Genomic DNA, 14,500 nt, shown 5'->3' with positions numbered 1-14,500 from the left:
TGTGACTGACTCAAGCCTGGCCCGGCCAGCGGAGCCAAGCCTTGGAGCCCTTTCAGACCTTACTGGGCGTTGAGCAATGCTCCCTGCCTGCCCTGTGAGGTGGGCGTCCAGGTGGTGAAACAGGAGGAATGTCCCTTTAAACGAAGAGGACGCTCGTAACTCCACCTCCTGTGGGAGGAGTCCCGTGACTCCACCCCTTTGGGGGCAGAGCTCTCAAACTAGAGGGAAGAACATGCCAGAGCACAGACTGACAGTGGAATCCATCTCTTCCCCCTCCCTAGGGCAAAGGCCCGTGTGGGGCTGCAGGACGCATGGGGCGTGTGACTGGGGTGCGGTGAGGGGGGCTGGAGGTGCCAGGAGGTGACCCACAGAGCTTACACCTCAGCCTGTTGAGAGCCGCTGCGTTCCAGGGGCTCCCGCAGCCAGGCTGAGGCCAGGTGGGATCCTCATATGGGCTCTTCAGGGTGATGTTTAGGAAATTCCGTGGCAACCGTCCTGTCCCACAACTGCCCAGGCACCTGGCCTCCTCCTGCCTGCGCCTGCTCCTGGCATCATCACTGATCCTGATCGGCGCTGACCCCAGACTGGGCTGCACACCTCTCCAATCCTCACGCGGACGGTACTGTTCTGTTACGACATGTGATACACTCCCCTCGCCCTCCTAAGTAACTAAGATCGGAGTGTTTATCATCCAGGAGGGTTCCTTTCTCTGACACCCTTCCAGCAGTGGTATTCCAGGGATGCGTTTGGATTTCTCTCCCTCTCCAGCACCTTCGCTCTTATGTGTATTAGCTGTTCCATGGACATGGAGTCACGCACTACCCACCAGGAGCAGGGGGATCTCACAGTCTGGCCCTGCTTGAGTTTCAAAGGGTCATTCAAAGGTAAAGCTGAAAGCGCTGGCTCAGCCAGCAGCCATAGCCTGAGGTATGGAGACTTCGGAGCTCAGCGTAAAATCAAGACGCTTAGTGCTACACAGAGGAACTGCACACGAGGCTGGGAATTTGAGGAAAGTTCCATCAAGTTTTCCTTTTGAAAAGAAAGAGAAGATTCAAGTCTAACGCAGACTGACACCTTGTGGGCAAAACCAGGACAAAGCAGCACTGAAAAGCCACCTTTGTTTTTAATCAAATGACAAGCTGTAGACAAAATATCTAATCAACATGATCTTTTTCACACCCTAGTGTGTACAAAATTACTGCCGAGTCAGTCATTGGGGAGGTTTTCCCTCCCAGTGCAACGGAACCCCAAATCACAGTAGTCAGCATTCGACACTGATTGAAAAGCACTTCCCCCGGAGTCTGCCTTCCTACGCACACAGAGGAGTGCAGACGGCCATACAGGGAGAGCTCTGCAAACCATTTCATAATCTCCGTCACATTAGAGACCAGCCAGGCCTAGCCAGAGGGATTTATAAAACCCTAATTTACTTTGCACAACGGATTCCGTTTGCCTTCTGAGCTTCAGTCAGCTGAGACTGTCAGATTCAGGGTCTGGTTCCCATGCACCAGCCCGAGGCTGCAATGTTTGGGTTCCAAATCCTGGGGAAGGAGGGACTAAATCCAAACTGTCCTCTGAAAAGTCTTTTGGGACCATAGTTTATAAAACCCCCTCAGAAATCCCCCCATCCTGTGCACTGGGGGGGGCTCCATTTCCTTCACAATGCCCCACTCTGGGACCCACCTCAGACACAAGCAGCATTATTTGATCTTCAAAGAAACCCAGCACCGCTGGGGCAGTGAGGGCTGGAATCCCAGAGCCCAGCTGAACGGAGCAGAGGTCACGACAGCGTGGCCTGCTGCAGGGCAAGGGAAGAGCTGAACAGCTGGGATTTTATTGCTGGTGCATTCACACAGGCCTGTTCTCCCCCAGATTGTGGGGCAATTCAAATCAGAGAGAATCTGGTAACAAGGGGTCCCAGCCACGTGAGCTCAGAAGCAGTCGATGGCAACGGAGGGCTCTCGGCACATTGCTGGCTTGGGCCTATTGCGATTTTAAAATAATTGTATAAGCAAAGTAGGTGCAGCCCACAGACTCCAGATGTGACAACTGTGTGACGCTCCTGAGCGGCCACACAGGGGCTTCACAATCACCACTCACACACTACCAGAGCAGTGCTGGCGATTACCCCACAATCTGTTTTATGGGCACCAGCTGTGTCACTTCTGCTTCTCTGCCATGAGCCCCCAAGTCACTGGGCACTTGGCTTCCCCCCTGCACCTCCCATTCCCTCCTACCTTCTCCCAGGGCTTGTGGAAGTGAGGGATTCATGTGACAGTGTGGGCTGGAGCTCGGTACCCCTCAACCCACACAGCTTTGGCTATGCACCTCACTCATCACAGACAGCCCCCCACAGCTCTGCCGGTGCCCCTAAATCCCAACCCGCAACTCCCTGCTATCCCAGCCCTGCAGAGCTCTGCCGGTGCCTCTCAATCCCGACCCGCAGCCCCCTGCTAGTCCAGCATTGGGACCTGCCCAGTTCTGCTGGTGCCCCTCCAGTCTGGCCTGCAGAACAACCATCCCAGTCCTGGACTGAAGGGAGGGAGGTCTCCTGAGACAAGAGGAGCTAATTCAGCAGCAGTTTTATGACACAGACCAGACGTGCAGTAGGGACTGAGTCAAGAAACCCTGGAAAACTCACACTGGCTTGTGACCCACACCTGGCTAGGAGTCCCGCTCTGCGGAGGGGAAGGATCTGTGCACCAGCCTGCTACACGTCCCTGGTAAGCTATCCCACTCACAGAACAGGGAATCACACGCCGTGTCACTGGAGTTTTTAAACACACCAGGTCCTGCTCGATGCCAGGGTGTGGGGCCAAGATTTATCCACATTGGCTGAAATACTCCAGGGATGGGAGCAAGCAGAGAGGGTCTGGCAAACAGACATCCAGCCCAAAGGCAACACCGACTCAGCAGCCCAGCATCCGGACATACGGCTTCCCAGGGACAAACGGACAGGGACCTGTGCTAAGTGAACAGACGGGGGCATAACACACAGGACTCCCCCTGTGCCCCAGCCTGTGTCCATCTCGCCTTCCGTCAGCCGTGGTGTCGTGGGCCCCTGGCAGGCTCTAAGCCAAGAGCCCGTTTATAGCTTATCATCTGACCGTAACGCAGAGGTAGGTGTGTGATTCCTCCTCCCCAAACACAACCCAGCCGAGGTTCCCCACAGCGGGGCGAGGAGCCTGCAGGAAACCCAGGCCTGGCCAGGCCAGCAGCACAGGGAACACCCCTTAGGGTTAGGGTTAACATCTCCTCTGCCCCAGCCCCCTTCCCCTCAGGGCTGGGGTGAACACTGGCCGAGGAGTGCCCCGGGGAAGGGATTTTGCCAGAGCAGCCCATTCCATGGGCTGGGTCACTGCTTCTTAGAGGCCCCGCTGCCTCCAGCCGGAGCCTGCTTGGGCGGCGCTCCATTGTCATCTTTCACCTTCTTCAGCCGGGCCTTCCCCTTGATAGGGGTGGAGAAGGTGAGGGACGCTTTGCTGAACTCCAGGGGGAAGACCCCCACGTCCCCATCAAAGCGGTTCTTTGACACCTGCAGGTACCGCTTCCCTGGCCCCGTCACCAGCTTCCTGTCCTGGAGGATCAGCACGTTGTCAGCCTCCTGGCTGGCCTGGGTGCGAGAGAGAGAGAAAGGAGAAGGCCATGGGGAGAGAGGTACCTGGACTTGGACACACACCTGTCAGACTGAGGGGTCCCAGAGTACTTCAGGCAGCGCCTGTGCGTTTATGCAAACATAAATGCCTTGTGCACCTCGGAAATGCAGCCACCTCTGGGGCGGAACGCACATCCAACAGCACCCAGCAACACTAGGGGATAGGAAGTGAAGAATTCCACAGCCAATTAAAACTATAGGAGATGGTAGGCAGAGCGTGACTCGCTCGATTTGAATTTAGCCCCTGGCGCTTGAGGAAAATGCACTGGGATCGGTAATGACCGAACTGTGAGTGGGACAGAGCGGGATGTGCTTGTGTCAGATTCTGTTTGTACCCTGTCTCCCAGTTGGTTCTGTGCTGAAAGCTGCCAGCCCCGCCAAGGGCCGCCAGCGAGCTGCATTTCTGATAGGTGCCGGGCTGGGAAAGGGCTGAATCACTAGGATTGCGAAGCCGTCCCAGAACAACCTAGGCCCGTCAGCTTTGATTTGCTGGCCCGACCCCATGGAACAATGAACTCTCTTGAGGCAGGAGCCTGGCTGAGGGAAAGGGCTGGAGTTTCTCACCCTGGGCACCTGGAAAAAGGGGGCAGAGACCGCGGGAGGGGGGCAGCCCGGGCAGAGACCGTGGCCACAAGCCAGCCCAGGCTGGAGAGGGAAAAGGCAGGAGGGGCTCTGCCCAGCCTGACACGCTGACAAGACTCCCGACTCAGAGGAGTGCGTGTGGGAGGGATGTCTCAGGAATTTCGTTGTTTTGCAATGAACGGTGGCTCTCCAGTGGCTGGGAAAGCCCCTGTGCTCCTGGCCTTTCTGCCACGCTGTCCCTGAAGAGGTTAAACTAGGAGCCCAGAGTGGCCACAGCCTGGGCGGGGGCAAGCATAAGCCATGGGGCTAGGGGGGCTCAGGAGATCATCAGAGGCCCTGGTCCCAGGGGCAGCAGGACAGCAGAGTCGCCTGTCCCACGGAAGGGCGCAGAGATAGGGAGTGACCCCTACAGAGCCAGCACCAGACCAGCGACCAGGCTCTGCCCACACCCGGGTGGCTGGGACCCAGCAACTAGGTTCAGTCATGAGAGACCGGGGCGGGCCAGAACGGGGACCGGGCCAGGTTGCGATAGTCAGGACCTCTGGGACCGTTCGGAGACACCGGCTCATGGCTATTTACTGTTCTGGGACACTCCAGCCCTTTGGACTCCTACAGCACTCGGGCCACTAGGGACGGCAAGACACTGGAAGGCAGGTACAAACGTCCCTGAGAGACAGAGCCTCCTTTGCACTCCACATGTCACCACATGGGAGGAAAGAAAACCGGCCTGGATCCTCAAGAAGGAAATTACAGCCTCACTTCCTCGAGGGTGGCTGGCACATCAGAAAACGTTTAATGAAGGCAGACCCTGACGGGTCTAACCACTGGCTCGGAGCCGCACTCAAGGGCTCTCCGTTTAAAGCCACATGAGGACAAACTCACTGAACAGAGATGTACGACTGGGGCTCGCAGGAGGGCACAGAGCCTGTTACAGCCTGGTGTGGCCCCGACGCCTCGCTGTGTGTCGGGACTCGCCTTCGTATACACCGCCCCCCTTAAGAGACTGCATGCTCCCACATCACCTAGAGAGCCCAATACGGCTCAGGGAGGGTTGTTCATGCACACATCCCCCCAGTCTCCCACACTAAGAGTAGGTCTACACTCTCCTTCACCAGAGCATGCCCATAGCTGACGTCCCGCTGTTCATTGATTTTATTCCCAGAAGAGGGCTCCTAACCCACTCTGGTCCCAAAGGGATAAAGCGCCACCACCAGGACTGCAATACAAACCCACCGGAACTTCCACAAGTAGGTGCCTGGAAGTGGGGTCTAGATACTAGGGGAAGGTGCCAGACCCGGAACTGCCTAAACCAGTTTTACTCACAATTTACAAGACACCCGCTCCTCTCTGGGCTGAGACCAGAAGTTATCAGTGACTCAAGTGCAGGAATTGCTACCAGTGACCAGCAGGACCGTGCTGTAGGGAACAGCCCCGCATGGGCACAGGCTCATTTCTAGCGCAAGCAAAGCCATATACAAGGGCCACGGCAGCCAGGAAGACGCATCACGACAGAGCACTGCATTCTGGGAGATGGAGTCCGCATGGGCCACCAACTCTTTTAACAGGTTTCAGAGTAGCAGCCGTGTTAGTCTGTATTCGCAAAAAGAAAAGGAGTACTTGTGGCACCTTAGAGACTAACCAATTTATTTGAGCATAAGCTTTCATGAGCTACATCCGATGAAGTGAGCTGTAGCATCCGATGAAGTGAGCTGTAGCTCACGAAAACTTATGCTCAAATAAACTCTTTTAAGACAGGCAATTGTAAATTGCTCCATTTGACACACGACTGCTGGCCAGCTGCTGACACAGCCTGAGCAGATCCAATCCTGGGTTATTCCCAATAGCCACTCACCTTCGCAGACCCAAATATAGAGGCCGTCTGAAGCTCTCGCTCTTCGTCCTCCTTCCGAGGGTGGATGACCAGGCTCACGTGACAACTGTTGTCCGTTGCAAACTTCCGGAAGGCACCCACGATGTAGTCTTGGGCCGCAAGCCTGGAACAGCAAGACGGCAAGGGGGTGAGATGAGGAAGAGATATTGCTCATGGCATGGCTCCGGGAAGTGCTTCCCACACGCAGGCAATGAGCCTCTTGCAAACAGTGACAGTGCAATTAAAGAGGAGGATGGTCTAATAGTTGGAGTGCTAACAGAGGACTTGGAAGAGCTGGGTTTGAATCCCTGCTCTGCCACAGAGTGGGTGATCTCAGGCACATCACTTAGCCTCTCTGTGCCTCAGTTCCCCATCTGTGAAATGGGGTAACAACCCTGCCCTGCCTCATGGGGGTGCTGTGAGGATAAATATGCTAATGATTGTGTGGTGCTCAGACACACTGCACATCGACAGCTCCATGGAGGTGGTGGGTTAAAAGGACCATTATCCCCACTTAACAGATGAGCAAATGGAGGCAGGGAGAAGGGGAGTGACTCCCCAACGTTCACACAACCAGGTAGAGGCGGGACTAGTACCCAGGAGTCCTGATTGCCAGATTCCTGCTCCAACAAACAAACCATTAGACTAGACAGAAATCTCAGTCCATCCTCTAGAAGGGGTCTAGTTGCACTCTTTGTTAAAAGCTGGTATCAACTTCTTCTACCATAACTGGAACCTGCTGATTTTGAAAATGATTGTCACCAAGCTGAATTCTGACGTTTAGACCCTCAAACAAACATAGCCACTAAAATTCCCCAGAAAGGTTTGAAACACCAACTGGGTGTGCTTGAACTTGTCACATTGTCTGGCATAATTCCCTTTCAGTCTCTTAAGAACAGAATTGAAATGACACACATCATGGTTTTAATACCTTTTGCACCCTAGCATTCAACTCTTTATAATATCCAGTCATCCATAGACCTTAATATTAGCAATAAGTTAATCATAGCTTGGAAGTTATTTTTCCTGTAATATGTGAAATCATTTTCTCAGATGCTTGGCCTTGGTTTCATAGCCCATCATGCTTTGTAGTGAGGGAAAAATTAACACAGACGTGGTGGTGATGATATATTTTACAAATAAAGCAACAGCAGTTAGATGGGGCAGTGGTTTACGACGCTCCAGTTGGTCACAGTTGTAAGTAAAACATGGAACTGCATGTAAGTCTCAATAGAGCCACCTGAGTTCCTAGTCTCTGAATTATTTGCCAGGAACCAAGTAGAGAAGATGTGCGTGAAGCAGGTGAACAAGGATGCACAGAACAAGGGAGGCAGTAGCCAGTAAAGAGAAGATGCGATACAATGGGTTGGAAACAGGAGGACAGAGTCGGTGGTCACTGCCACCAATACCACCATATTCTGTGGCTGCACAAGAGGGTGCAAAAGTCAGTGATGCGGGCACAGGACAGCACGGCTTGTTTGTGCAGGAGCATGCAAACGTAGAAAACTGGAACAAGGTTGTGTCAATGTCTCTGACACTTAGGATGGCTGCACTAAATAAGTAGGCGTGTCACAACAAGAGACCTAATCCGAAGTTGATTCAATCTGCCGCTGTCAAGACCCAAAGTTTCGTGATCTAGTACAACATTACCACGCGTGCATTCAAATGTTCTCTTAACGTTCAGTCAAGAAAGTACTTCACTTGTTTTCAAAGCAGGTGTTTCCAGATTAGGCGTTGTGTTTCTCATAGTTAAATCAGCTTTTTTGTTTCAAGGTGGTAATGCTCAATATATAAGAGCTGCATAAACACGCTCTTTCCTGGTGGTATTACATTCAAATATTCCTAGTACCCGTTGCCAAATAAAAGCTGAAATTCAATGTCTTGATAAAGATTGTGCATACTGTTTGCTCACTTTTATTACATCCTGTAGCTCAGTAAAATCCAACTGAAGTTTGTTAATCCTAAACACAAAGGTAATAAAGATTGAACCGTCAGTGATTTCCATGTGCTACCTTGTTCTCTCTGCAGAGGCCTTTGTACACAACGTACAGCTTGGGATCAACCGTATCTGGATTCAGCGCACCCTAATTAGCCTATAACACTTGTTACCAACTTTGAACAAAAAAATGACTCTTACAGGCATGGTCATGCAGTCTCCAGTTTTAAAAAGCAGAGCTCTTTACCAGATAAAGCCCCCACTATTCCATCTCAGCAATAAACTGGGGTTTTGGATGGGCTGAAATCTGAGAGCAGAATAAGGAGACCAGCCTCCCTGCCATCCAGAGAGCCCCGGAGCCTGTCTTCATCCCTTCTCACAGAGGCAATCAGGCGATTCCAGTTTATAGGCAGTGACGGCACCCAAAGGGATAGCATAACATTGGAGAGTCACAAGTCCCGCTCCTGCAGGGTACCAGGCCCTGCTTAAGAGCCAGAAGCGTGGCATCGAACATGCCGCTCTCTGCCCAGCTAGCAAGCAGAGGGAGTCATTTCACGTGGGGCTTGGGGATGGTAAACAGACAGCCAGAGAGGGGTGTTCCTCAGCTCTGGTTTGCAACAGCAGTGGGGCATGAAGTGAGGGCAAGATGCAGTTTTGAGGAAAGAGGGGAACTTACACTACCATTAGGAAGTGAAATGAGCCCTGCCTGATACAGACTGTTTCTCTACATCTCATTTCCTGGTGATTATCCATCTCTCTAGGGACTGTCTGACTCCCATTGCCTCAGCACCTCAGGCTCACTGATGGAGCCGATGCTCCTGGGAGGCAAGGCAGAGCTACTGTCCCCATTGCTCAGATGGGAAACTGAGGCATAGAGATTGCGTGACTTGCCCAAGGTCACCCAGGAAGTCTATGGCAGAGCGGGGAACTGAACCCACAGCACCCAAGTCCCAGGCGGTCCCCTATCCACTAAGCCATCCTTCCTGCTAGCAGCTAGAGCGCCATGCGGTGATGAGCGCAGAAGATGGAGTCAGGACTCCTGGGCTCTATTCCCGGTTCTGGCACACACTCCAGCATGACCCTAGTCAAGTTGCTTAATCTCTTTGCATTTCAATGTACCCCTCTACTAAGGCTTCCCTGCCCCACATGAGGATTGACAGAGGATGGGACAGGTGCCGGTGGGTTGACTTCAGTGGAGTTGCACCCAATCGTATCAGCAGAGGCTCTGGCCACTGATGTTTGGGAAGCACTTTGAGGCGCTAAGATGAAGGGCCCAGTCCTGTGTCATCCCCATCGAGATTGGTTTCTGGGGACCCGAGCGCTCGAGAAATCTCAATGTCAATCTAGTTTTGGACTAAGCTCTTCGGGGCAGGGACTGTCTCTTGCTGTGTTTTTACGGTGCCTGGCACAACGGGGTCCTGCAGCAAACAGCGCCTCTTTAAAAGGAAAGGCTGCTACATAGAAAGCAAAGTGCTCATCTCTTGTGCGTCACAAAGACCGCATAATCCGGGGCCAAACGCCAACTCAGGTGCATTCTGCCTCCCTATAACCCTCTGCAGCTTCTGTCCAGTAAGCGCCCTTCCAGCACTAAAATGCTACCTGGTGTTGCTGAGCACTGTCAGACAGCTCCCCCTCATTCCCCAGAAGAGACCGCATTTCAGCAGTGGCTGAAGTGACCCCTGTGCACTGTCTGTGTATCAGGTTGCTACATTTGCAAAGCTCCTTGAGATCCTGCAGGGGCTGGAGAAGCACAAAATCATTCTAGTAAATAAAATAATTTAAATATCCCCCCACCAATGAACCATTTTTAATCCATTAGGTTTTTATACAATAACTCAAACACTGCAGCACCACACACAAAGTCACATCAGAAAGGGACTCACCTTGGTACAGTAAAAGCTGTTTTATCTGGCACTCCACCAACCAGAAAGCTCTCTAAACCAGCATTTCTGATCTTCGTTGAAAGTCCAGTTTATAGTCCAGTTGGCGTGGGGCCGGCAGGGGGTTGGGGCGCAGGAGAGGGTGCGGGATCTGGGGGCCGCTCACCTCGGGCGGCTCCTCACAAGCAACGACCTGTCCTGTCTGCTCCTAGGTGGAGGCGCGACAGGCGGCTCTGCACGCTGCCTCTGCCCTCTAGCGCTGCCCCTGCAGCTCCCATTGGCCAGGCAGCACTTGGGGCGGGGCTGGGGCAGCGCGCAGAGCTGCTTGCCATGCCTCCACCTAGGAGCAGCTGGGACAGGTCACCGCTTGCAGGGAGCCGCCTGAGGTGAGTGCTCCCCATATCTGGTACCCCGTGGCCCCTCCCATCCCCCAACTCCCTGCCCCAACTCCCTGCCTTCTCCTGCACCCAAACTCCCTCTCAGGGTCTGTGCCATGCACACACCCTCCCGCGCCCCAACCATGCACCCAAACTCCCTCCCTCTTACTTAAGCATCATTTTTCACTTACCAGCATCCCCCATTCCCCTAACATGCCGGATAAAACAGCTTTTAATTTATCTCCTAATACGAACCCACCTCAAGGAATGCTTTTCCCCCTTTTGCCCTGATCTTCTTGTCACATAAGATTCCCAGCCAAGAAAACACTTTGCACCAAAAAATCTAAACCCAGAAAACGGTGTAAATGCCAGGGCTCACCTTGCAGGCACTGACTAACGGGACATTCTCTTCAAAGGTATTTTATCGATAGAGCGCCTAGCACAATGAGACCTGGTCTATGACTGGGCCCCTAGGTGCTGCCACAATGCAGACAGTAATAAAACCAAATTCCCTAAAGACATTATACATGCAGCGCCTCTAGATGAGGAAAGGCTCCCTGGCACACATGGGTCAAGGTAAGAAGAAGGAGGAGGAGTGAGATGGGGCCCTAAGGAACCAGGTTCCACGGTTACACTGGAGAGGACTGCATGAGGAGGTTTGAGGCCAGGGAGAAGCAGCATGAGTGGAACGCACCAAGTAAGAGGGAAGAGGGTCACCTGTCCACAGTGAGCTGCTCCTGCCCCATCATGAACTGGAGATTGTCAATGACCACGTGGCTGATATCATACATGTACACTGCGTGCAGCATGGTCTCTATCACCGTCCTGAGGGGGAAAGGAGAAGAAGGTGCCTCAGTCACACACATTCAGCCCAGGCAAATGAGGCACCAGAGAAGCTGGTTCCTGTGAAGGTGAGAGGAGGAATGAGGGGATTGTGGTTGGAGCATGGGACAGGGACTCTGAAGAGCCATTCCTAGCTGTGCCACTAACTCACTGCAAGACCTTGGGCAAGTCACCACCTCAGCCTACTGGCTACACAAGGGGTTTGCACCCCGATCTAAAGGGCTGGGCCACGTGGTTAATTAAATCGACACTCACAAGGTGCTTTGGACAGAAGGCATCACAGACACACTTTTGGCTGTAAGATGCCAAACGAAAGGCCTGATCCTTCCTTGTCTGTAATGCTGCTGCTGTTCTCTTCCCCCAGAGGCAAAGGTGTGTTCCCTCAAGTGACCCGCAGCAGACGGCAGGCATTTGCGGCATTAGGTACCAAATGGCTCTGGTGATTCCATCCAGCCCATCTAAGCGCCCCAGATCACAGTCTGCATAGCAACACAGGACCCTCCAGGTCCCTCTTGGAGGTGTGGTCCAGTGAACTGGGCACAAGACTTGGAGTCAAGAACAGCCTAGTTCTAACCCCGACTCTACTGGCAGCTCTTGTGCGATCCTGGGGAACTCCCTTCACCTCCCTGTGCCCCCGTCTGCCCCACAGCACGTTATATTAATAAGAAATATTCTGGGGGCAGATCACTGCCGCCATGGTGAACGTGATGCAAAGGTCTCACAAGGGTGGATGTGCAAGAGCGGGGCTGCTGGCAGATACGTTACTTGATGCTTTGGTGCCCGTGGAAGGTCATGAAGTAGAGCGGCAGGTCCTCAAACTTGTCTGCCCACTCGTCGAACTGGTCCAGTTGCTCCTCCAGCCGCCTGACCGCAAACTGGGTCAGCATGATCTTGGCCAGGCGCACGTTGTTAATCTCAAAACTTCCCCACAGGGTGTTCACCCCCTGCATGCAGAGGTCCAGGGCATACTCGCTGATAAAGGTAGTTTTCCCACTGCCCGTCGGGCCTGTTTCAACGGAAATAGGTTCAATGAGAGCTAGAACCGACGGGCTCTCCTGCCTTGCCAGCCAGAGAATGCTGCGGGGGGTTGAACATCAGGAAACTCTTCCTAATAGAGACTAGGACAAGGGAAGAACCTCCCTAGTTGGGAGCCACTTATCTGGGGTGGAGAAGTCACTGGGGAATATACTGCAGGGCCCAGCCCTCCACTGGTCAAGGACTCAATGAGACCCAACAGGTCTTTTCTGTCTCTAATGCTGAAGGGCCAGATTCTGCGCTGAGTTACGTACACCCTCACAAGAGGGTTCTCCAGATGAAACCAGTGATGCGGGACTAGCGTATGACCTCTCGTGACCATGCCTGCAGTAACAGGCGGGCTAGATGCACAGGGAATTTACACCTCACTTAAAGCAGCCTGGAAAAAAGAAACTGAGCCACGTTTACCTGGATGGACTTCAACAGGATCAACTGTGCCCAAGAGTCCTTCAGAAACTTCTGCAGGTATCTTACATTTTCCAGTAGGGGCAGGAACAAGAGGGAATATAATTTCTAAGTCCAATGGTATGAAAAGAGGCTCTTTATCGCTTCAATGTCTGGCAGCTCCTGCTGCTCATTCCTCACTGGAAATCAAACTGGCTCCTGGTAACATCACAGTCAGCTGTTACAGTGCAGGATATGACATTACCAGCAATTCCAGGTGGGGAAGAGAGGATTAAACAGGAACCCACAAGTCTGTAGGAGCCACCTCGACTGAGTCCTGGCTATAGGAGTACTATCAATGACAAGGGGAGTGACAAGAGCACCTCTGCAGGAATGGAGAGACCCCACACCCCGACTAGGTCAAAGAAAGACAGAGGGATGAAGTGCTCAAACACAGAGGCCGAAGGTGTCAGAGGAGTCCCACTCTCCCAGCCCCCTCCCTCACGCCACTAGCCAGTCACCTGTGAAGATGGTGAGCTCCCCTTTGCGGTGGCCCTTGAGGAGTTTGTTCAGCTCAGGGAAGCGGGCCCACTTGACCCCGGCCACCTGCTCCACGTTGGACAGCTCCCCAAAGACCTCGTCCCGCAGCTGGCGGAAGGAGATGATTGACTTGTGCCCGGCAGGCAGGGCGGAGCGGAGGATCTTGGAGAGGTTCATGCCGCGGGTGAAAGCCTCCAAGGGCCGGGGCTGCTGGTCACCGGGTCGCACCAGGGAGCAGCGCTTGGGGTTCAGTTTGCGGGCGAAGAGCTTGGCAGCCTCCCAGGAGCGGAGGTCTTCGCCCAGCCACAGGGTGATGCGCTTGAACTGCTCTAGGTAGGGAAGCAGGGCTGGAGGCAGGCAGGTAGCCCCCCGGGGTAAGGACAAGCTGGGCAAGCCAGTAGCCTGGTACAGTGCCAGGGTGTCCAGCTCCCGGCCTGTCAGCACCACCTCTGTGTCTCTGCGGCCGATCAGGGGCAGCCCGAAGAGGTTGTGATAGGCGCTCGGCCGCGGCAGAGTGTTCTCCACGTAACGTACCGTGTCCCCCTGGCACTCGGCCCCCAGCAGCTTCAGGCCCTTCAGGCCGGTGCCACGGGGGCTGAACCAGGGGAAGACTAGGGTGCGGGCAGCTCTCAGGTAGCGCACCCCGAAGCGTTTTAGGGTGGCGTCCGACACCTTGGAGATGCCGAACATGGCCTTGGCCGTCCGAGTCTCCTCCTCATCCAGCAGCTCCCAGAGCGGCAGGGCCCGGTCCCAGATATGGCGGGCATCCTCCCCAGTCTGGTCCACCCAGTCAAGCTGCTCCAGGCCAGCATGAGGGACTCCTTTGTGCTTCAGCTCCACGCTAGCCTGGAAGTCCTGCCAAGTGCCCTCGGCCAGGGTGGCCGTGCACACGAAGCTGCCCGTGGTCTTGTCGATGAAGAGGCTGTAGCGGGCGCTGCCGGTGGGGGGCTGCTGCTGCTGCTCCCCCGGCCCCTCCACGAAGAGGCTGGGCGCATGCAGGCAGCTGTAGCCGTCGTGGAAGGAGATGCCCTGGGCTCGCAGGTACTGACGGATCTCGGTGATGGTCACGGGCGGGATGGGGCCCTCGGAGGCAGGGAGCGTCTCCTTCTTGTAGTGCCGCTGGGGGGGGCCAGCCAGGGCCCCCAGGCTCCGCGGGGCTCCCCGGCCCCTCGCCCAGCCGGCGAGCGCAGAAAGCAGGCGCAGGGGGGCTCTGGAGGGGGGCACCCCCATTATCCCACCGGGGCCAGCTTCCAGCACAGGGCGCCCCAAGTTCACCTGGCTCCCCCCGGCAGCCCCCCCTCGGAGTCTCCCTGCACCCCCTCTCACCTCAACCCCCTCCTTCCCCCCCGGCAGCCCCCCCACGGAGTCCCCCTGCCCCCCCTCCCACCTCAACCTCTC

General features: G+C 54.6%; 1 protein-coding gene across 1 annotated transcript; it reads right to left on the bottom strand.

Annotated features, from left to right (window-relative positions):
- Positions 1–2,387: 2,387 nt before the first annotated feature.
- On the bottom strand, positions 2,388–14,398 carry TWNK (twinkle mtDNA helicase). Its single transcript, XM_074960071.1, has 5 exons — positions 13,084–14,398; positions 11,909–12,149; positions 11,018–11,125; positions 6,090–6,231; positions 2,388–3,613 (listed from the first exon to the last, which is right to left on the bottom strand). Exons 1-5 carry the CDS (start codon positions 14,330–14,332, stop codon positions 3,356–3,358), a joined length of 1,998 nt encoding a protein of 665 aa, XP_074816172.1. The 5' UTR covers positions 14,333–14,398; the 3' UTR covers positions 2,388–3,355.
- Positions 14,399–14,500: the final 102 nt, after the last annotated feature.

This window comes from Natator depressus, chromosome 7 (assembly GCF_965152275.1).
Source record: "Natator depressus isolate rNatDep1 chromosome 7, rNatDep2.hap1, whole genome shotgun sequence".
NCBI classification, from domain to species: Eukaryota; Metazoa; Chordata; order Testudines; family Cheloniidae; genus Natator; species Natator depressus.
The sequence above is the reverse complement of the archived record's forward strand: the minus strand, read 5'-3'. Positions and strand labels throughout refer to the sequence as shown.

Coding starts and splice junctions, on each gene's coding strand:
- TWNK (XM_074960071.1), bottom strand. CDS start 14,332: ATGGGGGTGCCCCCCTCCAGAGCCCCCCTGCGCCTGCTTTCTGCGCTC. Junction 12,150..13,083: donor GGAGCTCACCATCTTCACAG/GTGACTGGCTAG, acceptor CCGTTGAAACAG/GCCCGACGGGCAGTGGGAAA. Junction 11,126..11,908: donor CACGGGCACCAAAGCATCAA/GTAACGTATCTG, acceptor TTTCCCCCTCAG/GACGGTGATAGAGACCATGC.